Source organism: Vidua macroura, chromosome 14, assembly GCF_024509145.1.
Source record: "Vidua macroura isolate BioBank_ID:100142 chromosome 14, ASM2450914v1, whole genome shotgun sequence".
Lineage (NCBI taxonomy): Eukaryota > Metazoa > Chordata > Aves > Passeriformes > Viduidae > Vidua > Vidua macroura.
The window spans coordinates 9,867,698-9,888,076 of NC_071584.1; the positions used below are offsets into that span (position 1 = coordinate 9,867,698).

At 42.3% G+C, this 20,379-nt stretch overlaps 1 protein-coding gene across 1 annotated transcript in view; it reads left to right on the plus strand.

Annotated features, from left to right (window-relative positions):
* The window catches only part of COL4A6 (collagen type IV alpha 6 chain), a 112,672-nt gene that overhangs the window by 57,414 nt on the left and 34,879 nt on the right, over positions 1-20,379 (plus strand). Inside the window, exons 4-5 of the mRNA XM_053990588.1 lie at positions 14,999-15,133; positions 16,268-16,312. Coding sequence (XP_053846563.1) covers positions 14,999-15,133; positions 16,268-16,312 — 180 coding nt within the window. The remainder of the gene's footprint in view (positions 1-14,998; positions 15,134-16,267; positions 16,313-20,379) is intronic.

Consider the following 20,379-nt stretch of genomic DNA (forward strand, 5'->3'; position numbering starts at 1 on the left):
ATGGAATGATCCCAAACCAGCTGGACATAAGGGCAGATCTGGATTTTCTTCCATCTGTGTTCAACTGTGGAGCATTTGGATTTAGTGCTCACTGGAGACATAAAAGGGACATTTAAAGATTCATTTCATGGATCCGCAATTTAATTAAAATAAAACATTCCCAATATACACCCAAGTAAAGCTGAAGGATAAGACACTCAGTGAAGAAGAGCCTGAGAGTATTTTGGTACAGTGTGATTCAGGAGTTGAGGAGGTCTCTGCCCTGGAGCTGGCTCTGGGCTGGGAGTGGAGCGGGGCAGCAGCCAGCTGGCCATACCTGGTGGGTGAGTGTGTGCTCGGCTCATGCAGCCTCTCAACAGAGTTAAGGAGCCATAAAAGCACCACATGACTCTGTGGAATGTCCTGTTTCTAATCACCACAGTGTGGATCAAGTTTTAGCATTCTTTTATTTAATTTAGAGAAAGATAGGTCACTAATTTAACCCTTACTGGATGACGGAATGTATGCACACCCCATAATTTAGATTGACTTACAGTCAGGGGTACAAAATATCTTCAAGATAGTGTTGTCTTTCTGAATGCTGGCCTGCTAAATACAGGGGGGATCTGATCTGTCTTGCTTTCATGGAAGATTGCTAGATTTGGAGATACTTACAAAAAAAAAAAGCCTTTGAAGCTGCTGGTATATGGAAAAAGATGTACACTTCACATACTGCCGTAGTGGAGAGGAAAATAAAACAGTTGGTAGTCAATTGTTTATTTGATAAATACAGTATGAGCTCTTAGCACTAGAAAGATGTAGTGATAGGAAAAAAATCTTTCTATCAAAATAAATAATGTTGATTTGATACTGGTAATCACAATCTGAAGGAGTCACAGATTTCTTCCCCTCTTGCTGCTGCATCTAGTATTGCAAAGACAAGGGAAATGTTTTTTAATTTTCATTTATTTATTCAACAAAGCTACAGTTTCTGGATAGCTAAATTTCACTTCCCCAGGATAAAATAGCTATTATTCCAGTAGACCCATAAGTGCTTTGACACCGCAGTTACTTGTGTCAGTGGAAAAATGTTGTTTCTAGAAAGCAAAGAGATGATGATACAGCTTTTGAGACTCAAGTAAAATCCTGGTGTTTAGGATGCAAGTCCTGTGCTCAGGCACGTCCTCTGTGAGAGCTGGGACAATGAAAGCAGGCTCTGCAGCCTGCCTTTCCCATGGCCACCTGTGGAACTGCAGCTCAGCATCCATGGGTCTGTTTCTTGGATTTACCATTTGAAGCAGCAGTAAGATCAAGGAGGTGGCCACCAGAATCACCTGATCAGCGACCAGCAGCAGTCTCTGATGCACATCCTCACTGCTTTCGTGCTGGAAACAAGGACCCTACATGTAGGACTGTTTGTTGACTTTTGTGGGCTTCCCTTGTGTGTACTCCTCAGCCTCTGCCATAAACTGAAGGTGGACAGTATAGCTGTGCCTCCTCTGTACTTCCTAACATTATCTCCTTTCATTTCTCAGATTCTTTTTCCTTCATTCTGCTTCTGCTTCCTCTGAGGCTTTGGTTGGCAGACACTTGCAAAGCTGGCATTTCCAGTCAGTGGCAAATCTAAGACAACATTTCTGCTGATGCTGATTCAGCCAAGCGAAGATTGGCTGTGCTGGCACGAGCAGTGGCAGTGGAGGAGTGATGCCTGTCTCTGCCATCAGGGCTGTGCTTCACTGCAGCCATCATGTGTCTCTAGGGATGTCACTGAGAAGATACTGGAGTCTTTATGTGATCTAAAACTCTGTAGAAGTGAATGTGTGTTCATTGAACCAGCTCACTGTTCTGCTGTTCTTGCTGGCTAAAAGGCTGTTATAAATGCCTGTGGGGATTATCAAGAGCTTAGCCTAGTGTGAGAAGGGTGGTATGCATGTGTGGGCTGAGGGCAGTTTGTTGCATGCTATGCAGCATGGTTTGAAGCTTTAAAAGATATCCTAGGAAAAACATTGCTGCAGCAAGCTGTGGTTTAACTGAAATTGGAGTGAGTGCAAGAACAAGGGAAGTACAAAGCCAGTTTGCAGCAGTGATCAAGAGAGGATTCTTTTTTTCGCTATTCTTTTAAAGTATGCTTTGCTTATTTTTCTCAAATGGCAGTTGGATGGTTGGTCCCTGGCTGATGGCTCTAGGGAAAGGGCTTAGAGTAGTTTGTGTAGCTCCACAGTGGCTGTTCTGGCTGCAAAAGGAGCACTGGCAGCAACTTCCAAAGAGTCCTGCTGAGTCTGTGCAGACCAGATCCACTTCCAGTGCTTGTCATCCCAGGGTTTCTGGGGGGTTGCATTTTTTTATGAGCTGTGAGGAGGCTTCTGAGACAGTTTTGGTTTCTCTAAAATGACATGTCATCATGTTGGCATGTAGTAACACTACTCTTTGATGTAATAGGACGATGTTGAACTAAAACATCACTTTACTGTGGTGTACTGGTCCCCAATTGTTATTTTTTAGCAGAATTTGCTGTCTGAAACAAATCCATAGAAGTAGCTATGCTGTGAACTTTGTGTCTTTCAAACCTTAGATAATGCCTGTCATTCACTGTGCTCCAAGTGAGTGCAAAATACATACGAAATATGATATCATCTTTCAGAAAAATATGGCCACATCAACATAACTAATAAAACCTGGGAGATGTCAGTATTTGCTGTTAGAAGAATATGTATGCAAAGAGGAGAGAAGCAAAAAAAAAAAAAAAAATTAGCACCTACTATTTCTTAAAAAGATAAAAAGGGAAATACCTTGTTTTTGTAAACTGTGGTGTCTCTCTACAGACTTTTCCTGATTTCCATCATTATACTGTCCTGGTAACTTCTGAACTACTGAACAGACTTAGTCAAAGCTTGGAGTTGCCAGCCCTCTGTAAGCCACATGGCCAACTCTCTGTAAGCTACACTGGGGTAAAGACTATTTTACTCTCCTTGGTCTCTTCTAGACATCAAGATTCAGGCCTACTAAAGGCTTCTGTTTTTTCAAGTGAAAAGCAGTGAATAAAAGGCATTTGATATCCTTAAGGTGTTTAAATTTATGCTGTTACTTCAGACCTTTTTTCCTTCATTTTATTTTTAATTCTTTTAGATGTGTAACTTTAAAGCATTCTGAAAACAATCAGAAACAATTGCAGCTTTGATTAGCAGCTAAATTAAAACAACTAATGAGCTAGCCTACCTCTCCCTTTGTCTTGTTGACATATTTGCTTAACTGCAGGATACAATCCTAACCCTTACACGTTTCAGCTCTGCTGGGCGCAGTGAAGGCAGTTTTCTGGCTTGCCATCCATCAGAACAGGGAACACTTTCACCTTTTATTTTGAGGAGGAAGAAGCTGCTGAGCTGATATGGAAATAGCAGGCTGGTTATTGTCTGTGAAAAGCTGCTGAGACCTGTGTGCAGGACAGCCCCAGTCAGGCTATCCTGTCATCATGCACAGATCGCTGATTATCACACACCAGTGTTTGTGATCTTCTGCAGCGCTGCTTCCTTCTGTCTCCCATCAAGGCCCAGTGAGCACAGACCGTGACAGGTAAAATCTTCTTCCAGACCTCAGATGCTCCCATACAAAGAGCCATGCTTAATCCCTGGCCTAGTGTGTAATTTAGTAATCTGCATGGTCATGAATTCCAGGGATATACGGGCAGGAAGCGCAGAGCAGTGTGGGTAGCAGAGCAGGCCTACAGAGTCATTTAAGTCTTTGTTGTATTGTGTAGTGAGGGATTTTGGGGACAATGAGACCTGTCTGTCAAAGATTAAGCAGACTGGAAGTGTGGTTTATACCAACAAATGAATGAAGCTTTTTGGAGTGTTAATACAGCCACGCAGTAAATGCCCAAGGACTTAAACATACAATTTATGTGATGACAAGCAACATTGGAATAGATAATTTATTCTATATACCTTAGCCAGTGGGAATTCAAGTAGGTGAAAAGTTCATTTCCGTCCTTACCTCGATCAATATGCAACACTTATATAGGACAAGTGAAAAATCCTCTATTTTTTTCTCTCCCAGACTTTGGTTTGAAGTTATTTTTACTAATTGCAGTTTATTCTCTGGCACTGTCAGTAAACCAGCTGCTGACTGACTGGCGCTTATGTTATCAGGCACTGCAGTGAAATTTTGCCTGGACCCACTCTGCTTAAGCCCCTAGAGATAATTGGAATCTGGCCAAATGTTATGTTAGTAGATATGCAGACCTCTGCTGCTCTCCACTCCTGCTTTGGCCTGTGTATTTCCAAGGAATGTATAGATGAGAATTCACAGACTCCATTTTTTCCTTTAAAGTGAATTGTTTACATGTTTGCAAAACTCCCCTCAGCTCTGCTGTGTAACAGATCTCTGGGAAGAGGTTTTGTTCTAAATCTGCTATCTTGAATAAGCATGAGATGGTTCCCATCTGAGTTTTAAATCTTGACTAATATTATCTATTCCAACAGATACTGTTGGTTTTAGCAGAACCCTGTGCAAGGAAAGCTGCTCAGACCTTTCTGAAGTGCCAGGAACATGCTGGGAAGGCTATGGGAGGCAAAACGTAGGGGAAACTGCTTGCAGAGAATCTATTGTTTGCTGCTGACCCTGTACTGGCCAGATCTGTGCATGGCCTACTTTCCCCGCCTGCCTTTCTAACTAGAAGCATCCTCTGGGGCTGAATGACCTTAGTGGCTAATGAGAAGTTTTGCTGTGGTTCTCCCTTGTAAACAGAATGTTTAGCATGTGGAACATGGTCTGGTGACTAAAACTGATACTTTTTCTAAAAAATGTGTAGAGGGGCTTTGTTGTTGTTTGTTTTGGGCTTTTTTTTTTTCTTTTCCAAAAAAGAAAAGAAAGGCTAGGCTATTAATGTTATACATGATATGGCAGTAAGTCTTAGAGGCAGTCATGCTGCATATATCACATGCCAGGCTCAGACTTGCTTTCAGAATTACATTGTACTCGGCACTAATTTGGTTGTAATAGCACAAACACTGAGTATCAGACAGGGGAAGGGACATGGTAGTGCATCAATAAGAACAAAGGGGAAAAGACAAGATTGTTTTTCTGGACCATTGCTTAACTTACGGCAATTTACAGATACACATTTTCTGTGTAACAGTGAAATGCCATAGGATAATTAGATTAGAAAAATAATAGGACAATCCAGTGAGCCAAAAAAGCAGTCATAAGATTGCTGTCCAGAACAGGTTAGGCTGTGACTTGGATTGCTAGCTAAGATAGAGGAAAGGTTCAGGGTTTAGATTCAGTTATCTCAGCATTTTACTTTCTCTCTCAGGAATTTGAGACAAACTGAGAGAAACTCCTAGAAGCATAAATGGATACAGACATTTAAATCTGCTTTTAGAATAGCAATGTTGCACTTGGGATCCAAATCTCTATTGTTCATATTCTAATGATACACTTTGCATTCTGCAGAAACAGAGAACACAATAACAATAATTGAAAAGTTCTATTTAATTATGATATTATTACCAACTGAAAAACCACAGCTATGTTTTATGCCAAATATGAAGTCTGTACTATTTTAGTTAATATTAAGTAATTGCTGCAAAAAATTCACCTCAATATTTAATTTATTGCAAATGCACTAAAACAAATGTCATTGATATGAGCAGCCACATTATTGGCTAGAATATCTGCAGATAGACAAAGAGTAGGAAGCAAAGATTGAGCACCTTTTATGCAGATTCAAAGACAAGCTGTTAAATATAAAGATTGTTCTCTTAGTTGTTAATTTTAGAGCATGTAAACCAAGATAAGTTGTTCTGTTTTAGCTGGAATACCATGAGATGGTTGACAGCAACACAGGAAACTTCTGTAAGAAGTATGAAAAATAGGGGATCCTTCCCTTCCCTTCCCTTCCCTTCCCTTCCCTTCCCTTCCCTTCCCTTCCCTTCCCTTCCCTTCCCTTCCCTTCCCTTCCCTTCCCTTCCCTTCCCTTCCCTTCCCTTCCCTTCCCTTCCCTTCCCTTCCCTTCCCTTCCCTTCCCTTCCCTTCCCTTCCCTTCCCTTCCCTTCCCTTCCCTTCCCTTCCCTTCCCTTCCCTTCCCTTCCCTTCCCTTCCCTTCCCTTCCCTTCCCTTCCCTTCCCTTCCCTTCCCTTCCCTTCCCTTCCCTTCCCTTCCCTTCCCTTCCCCTCTCATTTTCCCCAGGTGCAGCCAGGATTCCCAAGGGCAGTGCCTGTGTGGGATGTGTGACAGTAATAGCTGTACTGGGAAATGTGGTACAGGCACTCACTTCCTGCTAGGTCTGCTCTTTGCCCACATCCCTGCTCGGTCTCTGAGGAAACACTAACTTTTCATAGCCTTTGCTTGCAAAGGGGAATTAGACATTTTTTTAAAAAGGGTTTGTTGTACAGGAAAGAACTGGAGAGGAGCCCAAAGCAAATTAACAGATCTGGACACAGCGGACCCTGCGGAGGTTTGGAGTCTGCTCGGCTTCAGCATGTGGCTGAACCCTCCCTGCCTTTCTAGATACAATGTCCTTTTAATAGTCTTAACAGGCCTGACACTGGCAGGATTTCACTTGCTCAGTACACTACTTAATACAGCTAATTTTCTACTGACAACATTTTTTTGCAACAATGAATCTTCTGTCACTCGAGTCCATGGGGAAGGCAGCTTGGAAATGCCAGCCAGAGGCAGGGGGAGCAAGTTCATTGTCACTGTTCACTTAAACAGTTCTTTAGAAACACACTGAGATTTTGTTTTGGTTTGTTCTTTGGGGTGCTAGGGATAAGTGGAAGGGAAAATAACACAACACTTAGTGTTCTTCTTTCGTCATGAGCCCATAGCAGATCCCTGAACGTTGTTGTGTGGGGGTATCTTCAGGAGAGGCAGAAGCTGTGGTGTGGTGGGCAGCAGTCCTGATGTGGCTGCCCATGAAGTTACAATGATTCAACATCTGTTTTCCCCAGGAGACTTTTCTAATATCTGTTTAGTGTTGTATCTTCCTCGGTAATGAGTTGAATAAAACCCCTTTAAATTGTGAACAATAACTTGCTCAATCTTCCCAAATGTGTGGGAGAGGTGACACATACACACATACATGTGCTCATGGCCACAGAGCCAGGGGACAGAGGGGCTGTGACCCTCATTGTCATTCTACCCATTCCCCCCTGTGGGGACTGACTGCCAAGGAGCTGCCACTTGGTCATTTCCACTGCCATGCTCTCACCAGAGATGACCTGTGTGCATCCCGGGGAGGAAAATATTTGCATATGCTACCTTGTCTACTTTCCTGTGCAGCCACCAGGAGGATGGAAAGATTTTCTAGGGAAACCCTATGTTTTCTTCTGAAATAACTAATTCTTTTGTATTAAAATTCACCTCAGGACTTATTCTGCTGTCAAGAGATGTACACAATACTCAAATTCTCTTCCTTCAATTAAGGGTAGGAAAATGTTATGACAGCTGCTGTCCTATGTGAACAGGTTGGGGAACTGTAAAGGCTTTCTAAAACATTTTTTAGAGATTAGGCACTGAAGGCTTGAGGGAGAGAATATGAACTGAGGTTGCAAAAGACCATAAAATCTCATAAACCATTCAAACCTTTGGCTGTACTATGCTCTTTTGTTTAAAAAAAAAAAAAAAAAAAAAAAAAAAAAAAAAAAAAAAAGCTTAGTTCATAAGTAAATTGAAGTCAGTTAAACCTCACTGGCTTCAACATTTTTGTTAAGTTTTCATAATCAAGTATTTCAATATAAACCCTATTTTTTGGAATGCTGATGAGTGTAATGTAGTGCCAGAGCTCCATGAGGTGCAGCAGCAGTTCCTGCTTATGTTACCTCCTCCTTTGTGCCTCATTTCCTCAGCTGCCTCTAATTCAGGCTTAAACATGTGCATGATTTCAGAGGAGTACCTGTTGTCAGTCTCATGTGCTGTCTACACAAATTGTCTTCATTGGTGTATGAAGCTTGTATTGCTCTGCCAATTGAAAACACAAAGAGGCCCTGAAGATATCAGTCAAGGTAGCAAAAAGAGGTTTTGCTGTGGCAAATAGCAAGAATTTAATCTCAGATGACCAAATATCACCTGAGGCTCGCAGCCAATTGGCTTAAACAAACAGTGGGTAAGCTGGGGATTCAGGGGTGATCACCTCTGCTCTGGTGATACTCTGCAATGCAATTCATCAGGATCTAGTCCCTGCAAATCTTTTGTTCTGCTCAAAAAAAGGCATAATTTTGATTGATGATCATGAAAAAGGCAAGTAAATGTAATTCAAATATATATTGCAGCTCCTTAAAAATAAGCCCTAACTCATCATTTTCATACATTGGTTATTTGTTTAATTGAAATACAATGTAAGTCATCACTCAGCTTTGCAAATCCTGCTGCTTGCTCTTTATTTTAAAAAATCCCCATAAACTCAAATCTTTCTGTAGTGCCCATCATTGTGGGGTGTTGCCCGTGGCTCCCCTCCTCTCTGGAGCTCAGCACAGGAGGGCTGTGGCCTCAGTGGTGCTTCTCTCACACAGATGTTACAGCCCACAAGGGCTTTCACAGGCTTTCATGTTATCTGTGCTCTATGTGGCCTGGAACCTTTCCACAAGAGCTTATTTCTTATCTAACTTGGACATTCCACAACATCAAAGCAAAAAAGCAACCAAAGTTGAAGTCATGCTTTTTGACTTCTGTACATTTTTCATAGTTGCTTCAGAAAGTCGTGAAATATAAAATGGAATAATTACTCTCAGCTCATATGGAGTCAGTCCTGGCATTGTCCATGGTGGGGAAAAAGATGACAGTATGTGGTCTCTTTGTGTGTTTTAAATAGAAATAGCAAATATGTGGAATTGATTGGATCAGGATGTTTCATCAAAGCTTTTAACTGGAAATCAAGCATTCAAAGGAACAAGCTTTTCATAGATTTAAATATCCAATTAAAAATAAAGATAGTCTTAAGAATTGTCTAGAGTTCATATATAGTTCTGTATTTATAATGTTGTAAACTATCCATTGCAACTTTGTTACTGAAGTATGGGATTCATCAAATGATTTGTGGAATCAAATTTCAATAATTTTTAAGCAGTTAAAAATAGGGTGTAAAGCCATATATACATACATATACATGCACACACACAGTTTTTATCACCTAGATTTTCTTCTTGCAGTCATGTTCTAGTCAGGCTTAATGGAAATAGCAGAAGTATTTTTTGAAAATGGATTTTATCACATGAATTTAAATTTAAAATTGTTATGAGACCCAGCCTGCAGTTGCTCATTACTACATTAAAAGATTGGTCCTGAGATGACCAGAGCAGCCTTGACAGTCAGCAGTATGAGCATGCCAAAGGCTGCTTTACCTAAACAGAAAGTTTCTGAAAGGCATTGTGATACTAAAGAATTTCACATGGTACATGAAAAAATTGTTGCTTTTGTTAAAATTAAAAAAATATTATCACCCTAATATCCTTCCTTAAACAGAGAACAAAACAGAAGAAAACCCCAAACAATGGCATTTTTGGGAGGATGCTGAATGAAGCAGGATTGTTGCACAGGATTTTTTTCTAGTCCATTATTTCTGTGTGCACATACAGTTTTTTGTATTCTTCTCATGCTGTATAAGTAAAAAGCTGTGTAGAGGAGCAATGAATTATATGACAGAAATAAAGGAGCCATTTTTAACTTAAGACTTCCCCTAAGATTTTAGAAGAAAAACTGAACAACAATTTTTGTTAAAAGTACAAAGCATTTTTCAGTAGGGAGAATAATTACTTACTCTGGAATGTGAGCAGGGCACTGGATACCTGACCTGTAATTTAGGAAAATAGTGAAGGGGTTTTCATCAGTAATTATTATTATTACAGTAGAACTGTGGGGCCCCAGCTGAGAGCAGGACTCTGTTGTGCTACTCCCTGTCTATCTAGCAAGAGAGAACCACTGCTGTGGGAATCTTGCTGTGAAGGCAGGGCAGACCGAAGAGGAGAAGGGAGGAAGTGGAGGTGGAAGGCTGAAGGTTGGCAAAGGAGGAAGTGGAGGTGGAAGGCTGAAGGTTGGCAAGGGAAGAAGGAGGTGGAAGGCTGAAGGTTGGCAAGGGAGGAAGTGGAGGTGGAAGGCTGAAGGTTGGCAAAGGAGGAAGTGGAGGTGGAAGGCTGAAGGTTGGCAAGGGAGGAAGTGGAGGTGGAAGGCTGAAGGTTGGCAAGGGAGGAAGTGGAGGTGGAAGGCTGAAGGTTGGCCCAAGGCTGTGCTGCTCGCAGTGGACACAGCTGCCTTGCACTGTAAGTCACTGACAGAGCCCTCATCTGAGTTCAGGGAGATCCCTGAGTCAGCTTTTGTAACCTGGTGGTTCTCATCAGAGAGAATGTCCCTGGTTTAAATGGGAAATGCAATCTGTGTGTGTGAAAGAGCATCCTGAGGGACCAGTCCCTTGCACAGGCTGTCCTGTCCAACAGGAATTGGATGCGTAGATCTTCCTTAAAAGTTTCAGCCTTAGAGTATGCAGTGTATGAGAACATGCACTTTTTAGGGCCACAATGTAATGAGTTAATGGTTGGCTGTTTGGTTCATCTTTATGTAATCAAACAAGCATAAGATGCTTCAAGCAACAAAGTATTTGCTCATGAAGTAAATATTTCACTAGTAATCTTTTGTGTCAATAAAACAGGTTTTATGGGGCAAATAATGGGTGAAGGAATAGAGAATGTGAATAAGAACCTTTTACAAATTTTGGTCACTGGATTCTCATAGGGAAGAAACCAGGTGTTAGTTTCAGAAGGCATGAGCATATTTAAATTCAGTTGCTCTTTTCATACACAGGACCTTAATTTTGCTTAGAAAATGCTTAATTTCTGCTTGAAATATGGCAGTCTACAAATTTACTAACAAAAATAGGATTCACTTCTGCCCTTCCTGATCAGTAGTATTATCTGCTTAGTTACCAAAGGTGCTAGATTTTTCTTAGTGGGTTCCAGTGTTTTTTATGGTCATGAATCACTGAGTTGGCATTTGACAGTGACTTAGGCCAGTTGAATTGTTCCCCAAGTATATGTCTGGGGCTTTTTTTGTCCCAGAAATAAGTGGCCTATCCAGTGGTTCCATACCACTTCCATGTGTGTTCCTTTACACAGTGACAAATCAAATAGATTTACGCTTTATTCTCCAAGCTCACAGAGGCAATGGGAAATAAAAGAATGTTTGGAATTTGCAATGCTATGTGTAGCAGCTCTGCTTCAGTGGGCGAAAATGTACGTGGGGTATTAGAGTTGCCAAAAGGGGTAGAGACAATAGAGAAACTGTGATGTGTTGGGTTGTGCAGCAGCAGAGGCCCCATCATTACCCATTGTTCAAGCCTTTCCTCATGACACCCTGGCAGGCAGGTGAATTTAAAAGGGTATAAGGAAGAAGGTACATGTTGCAGAACCTTTTCCACCTTGAAAGACACTGCCATCAAATTACACTTTCAGGCTGTTTGGTTTTACTGCCTTCTGCAGTGTGGTGACTCAGAAGCAATGGGAGGTTCCTTTTCCAGGCATTTTTTGCTCTTGCTTACCACACATTGAGAATGGAAAGCTGAATGTCTGAGCCAGCTGTGTGTTTGTAACGGTTGGCAATGGATATGTGCATAACAGAGATGCACATGATTCATGGTGATCTTGTGACATAAACTTGGTCAGAATCCAAAATTAACTATGAAAATGCCCAGGTATATTAAAAATAAAATGCTATTTTTACCAGCATCATATTCATTACAGACAGGCATCTCATTTAGGGCTGCTGCTTGTAAAAGCCTGGTGCACAAATATGTTTGAGAATGCAGGTCATAGATTTCACATATGAAATTCTAGTGGGCATTTGAGAGAACATTCACAAGTCACAGTAATTTAATTTGCTTTGTTTTACTTAATATTATTAGTATTCTATAATTTTCCTCTTTTTAAAAACAATTGTCATACATCTTAAAAAACCAAAATGATACCACTTGCATTAATTGCTAATGTTGAACGTTAAAGATGAAAAATAGGGAGCTCTGTTGATTCATTGTAGTTTTTGTTTGATGTAATCCACGTTTTATATTTCAGCTTGTCCTCACTGCTAAGAGTTGTTTTATTGTTTTTATCCTTTGGGTAAGTAAGAGCAATCCTGGTGCTAAAGCCCAGTAAAGACCAGGTGAGCACATTCAGGTCAGACAGAAGTTCCATGTGGCATTGAGCTCTGTAAGTTTTCCTTATGGTAAAACCTGAGTCTTCATTGTGCTGTTATCCTCGAATTGCTCCTGCATGCCACTGTGCCTGCTCTTTATAATGCTTTAATCTTGGAACAGTTCATGGGAGTGCTGCTGAGTGACGAAAAATACTGCTTTTTTAGCAGTGAAGGCAAGTCCTTTGTTTCAGCATAGAAAACATGATTTCCATCCACACAGACTTCAAAAGAAACAGTGGGAATTCTTGAGAACCTGATTATCATGGCATAATCACATTATCAGAGAGATTAGAAGCACTTTACTGTGTCCTTATGCTTTAGTGACACTCCAAGGCACTGGACAAAATCTTCAAGTGCTGTTAAAATCTTTCTTGTAGGGCATTAATGCAGGAGAGAGCTATTTAGCTGTGAGCCCTGAAATCACAGAGAACATATTTAATTCTTCTGTCCAAGAGCTGCTCATCCAAACACAAGCAAAAGGTGTAGTTGCTGGTCTTTACTCTCCAGTCTAGATATATTTCTCAGAGCCACCTGCAGCAGAGCAAAACAAAAGCCTCCTAAAATGCTAATTCCCATCAGTTCCAGTCATTGTGAAACACTGTCATTAACCAGGCAATCAAGCTAATGGAATACAGAAGTATTGGCAATTCTAACAAATGAGGAATTCACAGTGTGTTTTCTCTACAAAATTGGTGGGGTCTTGGATGCCATTTCTTTTGTGAGAGGTAAGTAAGACTGTAAGTGTAACATTTTTAGGTTATGCTTCAGCACTGTTGTGGTGCCTTGAGGTAAACAGTCCACAATCCACGCTTTGTAAGTGAATTGTTGCCTGAAAGCCTCTGAATTGCTTGTGATTGTGGGAAATTCAGTCTCAGCTTTAACGTTTTTAAGTGAGAGCAGAGCACGTGATTTTTAACATGTTTCTTGTTGTGTATGGTTGCCAAGGACAGCTGAAGATTTGGGGATTAATGTTCTGATTATATAGTTTCCAATATAAAGGATTCCATTGATAATTAGCCCAGAGTGAAGAAAGCTAAAAATAATCATCATAAAAGCCTTTTCAGATGCGAGTCTGTGCCTCTGGAAGAGCACACTATGGACAGTGTCTAGACAGAAAAGGTATGAAATATCGAACATGCACTTGACCTCAGTTAAAAGGCCAGGATGAAACAATCACAACAGAAAGTGTGATATGGGAGAATTGTTGCAGTTAAAAGAAAACTGCAACAAGAGTGAAGAAAGACACATGGAATATGGGAAAAATATTTTAGCCTAAACAGGTATTAGAAATGATCCTGGAAAAAGAATTTTTAAAATCATGTACACTTTGTTTCACTTTGCTTGATTTTAAACATGTAACACCGCATTTTTAAATTAACAGTAAAAGTCTTTTACCTGCCAAGCCATGAGTCAGGGCTTTGTATGTCTCCAGCTGAGATTACTGAAACACTTGCAGCGGGGAGCTGCATTCCTTCTGCTGTTTCATGGAGTTAGGGAAGTAAAAGGGAAACACACTTCCATGGACATGAGAATTAAGAGGGGGAATTATGTGGTGGAATTATTAAGGTGTGGGGTTTTTTTAACTTCCGCCTCTATTCTGTTTTACTCTAAATCCTGATCCTTTACGCGGGTAATTTTGTGTAACCCACTGATTGTCTTGCCGGTAGAAAGCACAGCCATGGAGTGCATTTTCTGCTGATGCTGTGGGACCTCAGCGTGGTCTCCGCCGTCCCTGGGCACAGCCCAGCAGGGCGGTGTGGCGCGGTGACGGCGGGCGGTGCCACCCGAGGGCACCACCCGAGCCGGGCACCTCCCGAGCCGGGCACCTCCCGAGGGCAGCTCCCAAACCGGGCACCTCCCGAGCCGGGCACGGCCCGAGGGCACCTCCCGAGCCGGGCACCTCCCGAGCCGGGCACGGCCCGAGGGCACCTCCCAAACCGGGCACCACCCGAACCGGGCACGGCCCGAGGGCACCTCCCGAGCCGGGCACCACCCGAGCCGGGCACGGCCCGAGGGCACCTCCTGAGGGCAGCTCCCGAGGGCACCTCCCGAGCCGGGCACCACCCGAGCCGGGCACGGCCGGCAGCGCCAACCCGCGGGGGCTGCGCCCTCTGCCGGCAGCGCCCGGCACTGCTCCCCGCGGGGCTCGGGCTCCTGCCGGGCTGGGGCATTGTGCCCGCGGCCCCGCGCCCTGAGCTGCTGCTGCTGCAGCGTGTCCAGGGCAGGGCAGCAAAGCAGCCCAGGGGTCTGGAGCACAGGTGTGATGAGAAGCGCCTGATGCAGCTGGGCTTGTGTAGGCTGGAGCAAAGGAGGCTCGGTAGGGACCCTATGGCTTTCTGAAAGGAGGTTGTGGTGAGTCTCTTCTGGGCAGGCAGCGATCCTGCAAGGGGAAACGGCCTCAAGTTGTGCCCGAGGAGACTCGGGTTGGATATTGGGAAAAATTTCTTCACTGCAAAGAGTGGTTAAGAAGTGGAACATAGTGGAGTCACCATGCCTGTAATTGTTCAAAAAATGAACGGATGTAGCACTTGGAAATATGGTTTCATGTGCATGGTGGTATTCAATCAAAGGCTAGATTGATCTCGGAGGAGTTTTCCAACCTTAATGATTCAGCACATCATCACCAGACAGTTTAGGCAGGTGGTTGTCCTTCTCTACTCTGTGCTGGTGTGGCCCCATCTCAAGTCCTGTGTGCAATTTTGAGCAGTCTTTGACAATAGACAGGGGAAACTTTAGGACGTCCTACCCGGAGAGGTATCAAATTGCATTGAAAGTTGAGTTGGAAAGAGTAATTACAAAGGAGTTTCTGGAGATGATGCATTGACTTGTTTTTAATGTATATTAGGGTCGACCAGGACCAATTGGGCTTCAAGGACCAATAGGAGCACCTGGATTTACTGGCCCAGAAGGCTTGCCTGGAGCAAAAGGTGAGAGAGGAGCAGTGGGCCCTCCTGGACCAGCTGGACAGAAAGGTGACAAGGTAGGCTCAGCAGTGACTTTTCTGTCCCTGCAATAGTTCTATGGTCTTGTGTATATTTTTGAGTGAATAATCTTGGGCTATATGTCCAGGGATTAAAATACAATGGCATTTCAACAGTATCTTTAGAGAATTGTCAGCATTTATTTTTGAATGAGAATACAGATGCTAAAGCTACTGAACAGTGTAGCCATGCTGGTAGGTGAGCTACAGCCAAGTGAGTATTGCTGTTGCAAGTAGTCTGTCACTTCACATGCCCAGGGGTAGATGGCTATTATTCACACTCTGTGCAGGGACACATGGGGCTGGTTCCTTTGTAGAAGATCCTGAGCTGGTGTCTAGAAAAGCAAAAAGAATGGGTACTAAATGAAATCTGCAGTTCAGTTTTGCAGGTGCAAAGTTATTTCTAACAAAAAGAGTACAACAAACTACGTCATAATAAATAGAGTGTAGGTGTCAATGAATGCAATGTGCGAGATTGGAAACAATTTCTTTGTGCTGAAAAAAAAATCCAGTTACGCCAGAACTGTTTCTATCCCCTGAAATGATACATATGCAATACCAACATGCCATAAGATTCTCTCTCTTCATCTCTTGTGGGAGAAATATATTTTACCTTTCCAAAACAAGAACAAGTAAGGGAATTCTGCTTATACAGTCTGTTTTGCTACTGTTCAGAGCAGAGCAACAAGGTGTGGTAATTACTTGCAGCTTGGGCAGTCTGTAGTTAATGCAGTGGTCTGCATGTCTCTGAGGGTCCTCTCCAACTGTAGACAGAAAAATATGTAAGCTTTGTTGTAACTCTTGGAAAGACAAGGGTTACATGTATAGCAGATTGTTTATTTTCCTGGCATCTTGTTTTCCCCAGATGTGCAGTAGGAGATTATATTTTTACTTTAAATTGCCTGATTAAAACATTCCTGAAACACTCATTTGGCATCCATTCAAGCTCAGATGCTCAGTTCCTGTCTTCACTGACCCCTGTGGTCAGAGGCAATCTGCCTGAGATAGTTTGCTCCTTTTGGTTTTGAAAGCAGAAGTCCAAGACTGAAAGTGTTGGTGTGAAAAATATCTCACAGGTAACTGAAATATACAGACCAATGAAGTGAAATGTAATGTGTACTCTTTTTTCTTCAGGGTCCAATGGGAGTTCCAGGATTCCAGGGCATCAATGGGATCCCAGTAAGTTTTTGTATGTAAATATAAATCGCCTGAATAGTAATAACAACCAAAAGCACCTGAACATGATTAGATTTTCCTAGCACGTGCATAGTGTACCTTGCAATTTCTGTCTTCTATCTGGGGGAAGATGGAAATGTTTGTTAATCCACCTGGTGATTCCATGCTCTTTTGTAAGACAATAGAAAGCTGATATATATCAGAAAATGAGCCTGAGTTACATGGGGATTGTTTGCATGATTGATTAGCTTTTCTTTCAGCACCATGTTCCCTCAACGCTGCCTAAAAACACTGTTTCATAAAATCAAAGATTTGCAGAATTGAAAGGGACCTCAGGGAGTCAAACAGGCATGATCAGCTGTGCTTCAGGCCATTTTTAGCATGTGTTTCCTAACCAGTTCTTAAAACCTTGTGATGATGGAGAGTAACTTCTCTATTAGAAAAGCTTTGCTAATGCCTAACTTTACTCTGTCTTTCTGCAGTTTAAAGCTCTTAGTTCTTATGTTACTGATCAGAGACACAAAGAGAACATTGTTCACTTTTGCTTTGTGGTAGCTTTCTTGTATGTGATAGCTGTTTCCAGGTCTCCTTCAATCATCTTTTGCTATGACATGAATGAAAACACTGATGAGAGCTGAGGCTCTCCAGATAACCCTTAATTCTCCTCTAGGTTCTAGTCTGGTTTAGATCAGGTGACAGGTAAGTAACCACTTGCCCTGACCATCAGGAACTCTGTGTTTCTTTCATTCTTTAGAACTTTGCATTCTAGAGACAGTTTATAAAAAACTATGTGGCTACAGTGTTTTGGCCAGCTTTCTTTTGCTTGGTCTCTCCAGTGATTTTTGCAGAGGTATCTTTCTGTATCTCAGGGGAACATTAACTGGACATTAACAACTTTGGAAGTTGCCCCAAATTTCCTTACTCTTTCTACCCTATTTGGCTCATCCTTTCTCCTTCTGATATTAGAATAATTTTTATTTTCTTGAAGGCATTTTTCCCATTCTGTGTGTCATTGTACCTTCAGACTATGCTCATACTCTTTCTCATCTTTTCTGCTTTCTCAGATGGCTAAAAGCTCCAACAATTGAGCAGTGTTTTCTTACTTCATATCAAATACTGAATAGTTATGATAGATTGGCTGAAAATGCACAGTTGGCCTTGTTAATGAGCTTGTTTGATTCCAGTTCCTTCCTGGCCCTTGTCCTTTAGTCCCCCTCTGCTCATCCTTGCCTGTTTTCTCTCCTGCTATACTCCCTTGCTGCTAATTTTTTTTTGCTTTTACCACCAGCCAACTGTCTAGGTCTGAAGAGAACAAGCTGTTCCCATAATACTTAATTTAATTGAACACACTGTGGGAACATGCTGTTCTTAGGGTGTTTTTTCAGATGAGTCTCTGGAGAAAGGGGATTCCCAGCAAGGAGGGGAGGCAGAGGTACAGCAGCAGCCATTGCCAGGTAGTTGGCAGCGACAGGCATTCCAAGGAGAGAGAAGGGGAGGCAGATGAGAGGATTCAAAGCCTCCAGCATGTGCAGATCTATTCTGCTTTGCAACATTCTGCAGGTGGGTGAATGGGAAAGAGGCAGATTTTGCTGGTCATGAGTAGCAAAGTGCTCAGCACTGTGGCTCTTGTGTGCCACAAGTGCAGGGCAGAAAAAGGGGAAAGAGAAACTTGTTCATACAGTTTACATTATAACCACTAAGATAAATGCTTCCATTGTAGGGTGAAAATAGCAACCACCACTGCTTGAGTAAATATTTTCACTTTTGCCATTACATTTCAGGATAGGGAGCAACTTAGATTTTTTGTGAAGTGTGTGCCAATATAGACACTTCGTATGGATGTGTGGAATGTAGAGCAAAGGAGAGAACAGGTGTGTCTGAGAAAGATGGCAGAAGTAAAAAGATATTGCTATCTCTGCACATCCAAATATGAAGAGAGATCCTTTGTAGTATGCAGGTATGTTAGTGTGGGCAGGTGTAGTTTAGTCATGGCCATGGGCAAGGCCATTATTCAGAGGGGAATCCCACTGCTGACCTTAAGGGAAGTGGTATTCCTGAGAGTTCCCTTGGGGAATGCTGGTGGCAAGTAAATCATGTTGTTGCAGCTGGCCTGACTAATCCCTTTAACCTAGTAAATACAGCAGCTACATGTGTTTACTGCTAGACTTTCATGTCATGCTGTAGGAGAAGCCCTCAAATCCTTAGTCCTACTTGGGAAGTTTATTTTTTCCTATGGGACAAGATTCAAAGACACCTCTGGCAAAGGCTGGAACTGAAGCTGGGAGATGTATATAGCTTTTCCTGAACTGTCCAACGGGCTCTAGAAGGAAATATTTTTATGATAAGTGAGCCCTTGTCTGTGCCATGAAAGCCAAAGCTATATGAAGAGGCAGGTTTGTGACCTTCCTAGAGTAAATGCAAGCATTGCCAATGGCTGTAGAAAGGCCACTTGCCTTAGCAACCCATTAAACTGCTTATTCAATTAATTTTGTATTCATCCCTAATTGCATTTGTTTCTCTGCTTTTAATTATTTGTGGAACTCTCCTGTTGGGATTGCCTTTTCACTGTTTGATTTAGAAAAGAGGGTCCTTGAGATCACAGTGTCAGTGTACAAACAAGAGTCAGATAGAGAGGGCCCATATAACCAGTTCAAATTTCCTTATCTGTCTCACACCAAATGCCTCCTTTTCTGGGTACAGAGAGCACAAGCATCTCTCCAGCCTGTGTTTTAACTCAGATCTGTAAACTAATCATCCTGACATGTATAAGTAAAGTCTGTGAAAGTCTTGTGCCTTAGTCAATTGAGGTGCTTGTGTTCAATTGGCACATCTGCCAAAACAGGAATTAGAGGAGGTGAGAGCAATGAAACTATTAGCCACCACTTTTTTAGGTCAAACCATACTTTAAATCAGTATTTTAAACCCCTGGGAAAAAGGTTCTTTTAAGGCAGGACTTAGCAACTCAAGGAAGTCAGTTGTGGGTGTTCAATATCTCCTCAGATAAGAGTCTTAAAACAAAATATTATGAACTCTGATTGCAGATTAGCTTTAAAGTAGGAAATCCTGTGGGTTGTTTTCCTAAAGCAAAAGACACAGAATGTGTGTTTGTGCTTGTGTGTCAGTCTGTGTCATGTTTTGGCACAGAACCACAGACACAGATGCCATGGGATTAAGTGACAGGGGCACAGATTTATTTAGCACACATAAGAAATCACTGTGATCAGCATATTTTGTGTCCTCTCCCTGTAAGCCCTACTCACATTTTAAGAGGATACCAAAGTCCTTTGGGCCTCTTACAGGCTGTCTTGGTCTGAGAGTTAGGAGATCTCACCCAAAGCGTTTCCCAGGACACGGCTCACCCGGCAGCTGCGTGCCACGGGCTGGCTCTCAGCCAGCAGGAAAGCTGGAGCAGCTTGGCTCCCTGTTGTCTCACTCTGAGGGGCAGATGTTGGCCCTTTCAGCTTCACTAAACCTTGCAGCTGGTCACCTTGTGCTGTAACCAGATACGTGTGCACTTGTCCCACGTAGCTCCTGTCTTGTTTATGCTGTAAACAAGGTGAAAACCTGGTAGACACTGACAACTCTGGCCTCTGACTCTGCAGTCACTGCCTGTCCTGTCAGAGATGTGATGCTCTTGGCTATGACATCCTGCATGGATCAAATTAATTAAGTAATTTCTAAGAGAAAAATCTAAGTGGCAATAAATTGCTGCTTCAGCCTACTCCAGTTGCTTTACCAGGACCTGGCAAGTCCCTGCTTGCACACCACACGTGGTTATTTTGACAAGCAACTAATCATCAGAGCAACTGGTACTGTTAATGTAGTGGTCTCTGATGGTAATGCTTTAGAATTACTTCATTCCATTCCTTGTTAAATCTCAAATTTATACTTGTCTGGGTGAGCTGCCTTAATCAGGCAGTTGAGACACACCTGACATTGATTCAGTTTGTACTTTGTTGACTGACAGAAAGCAGATCAGGTCCCTTTCGATTTTGTTGGCACAAATCTCAATGCAGTTGCCAAATGAGCTGGACCAAGGATTTCATCTGACTGGAAATTAACCCCATTAA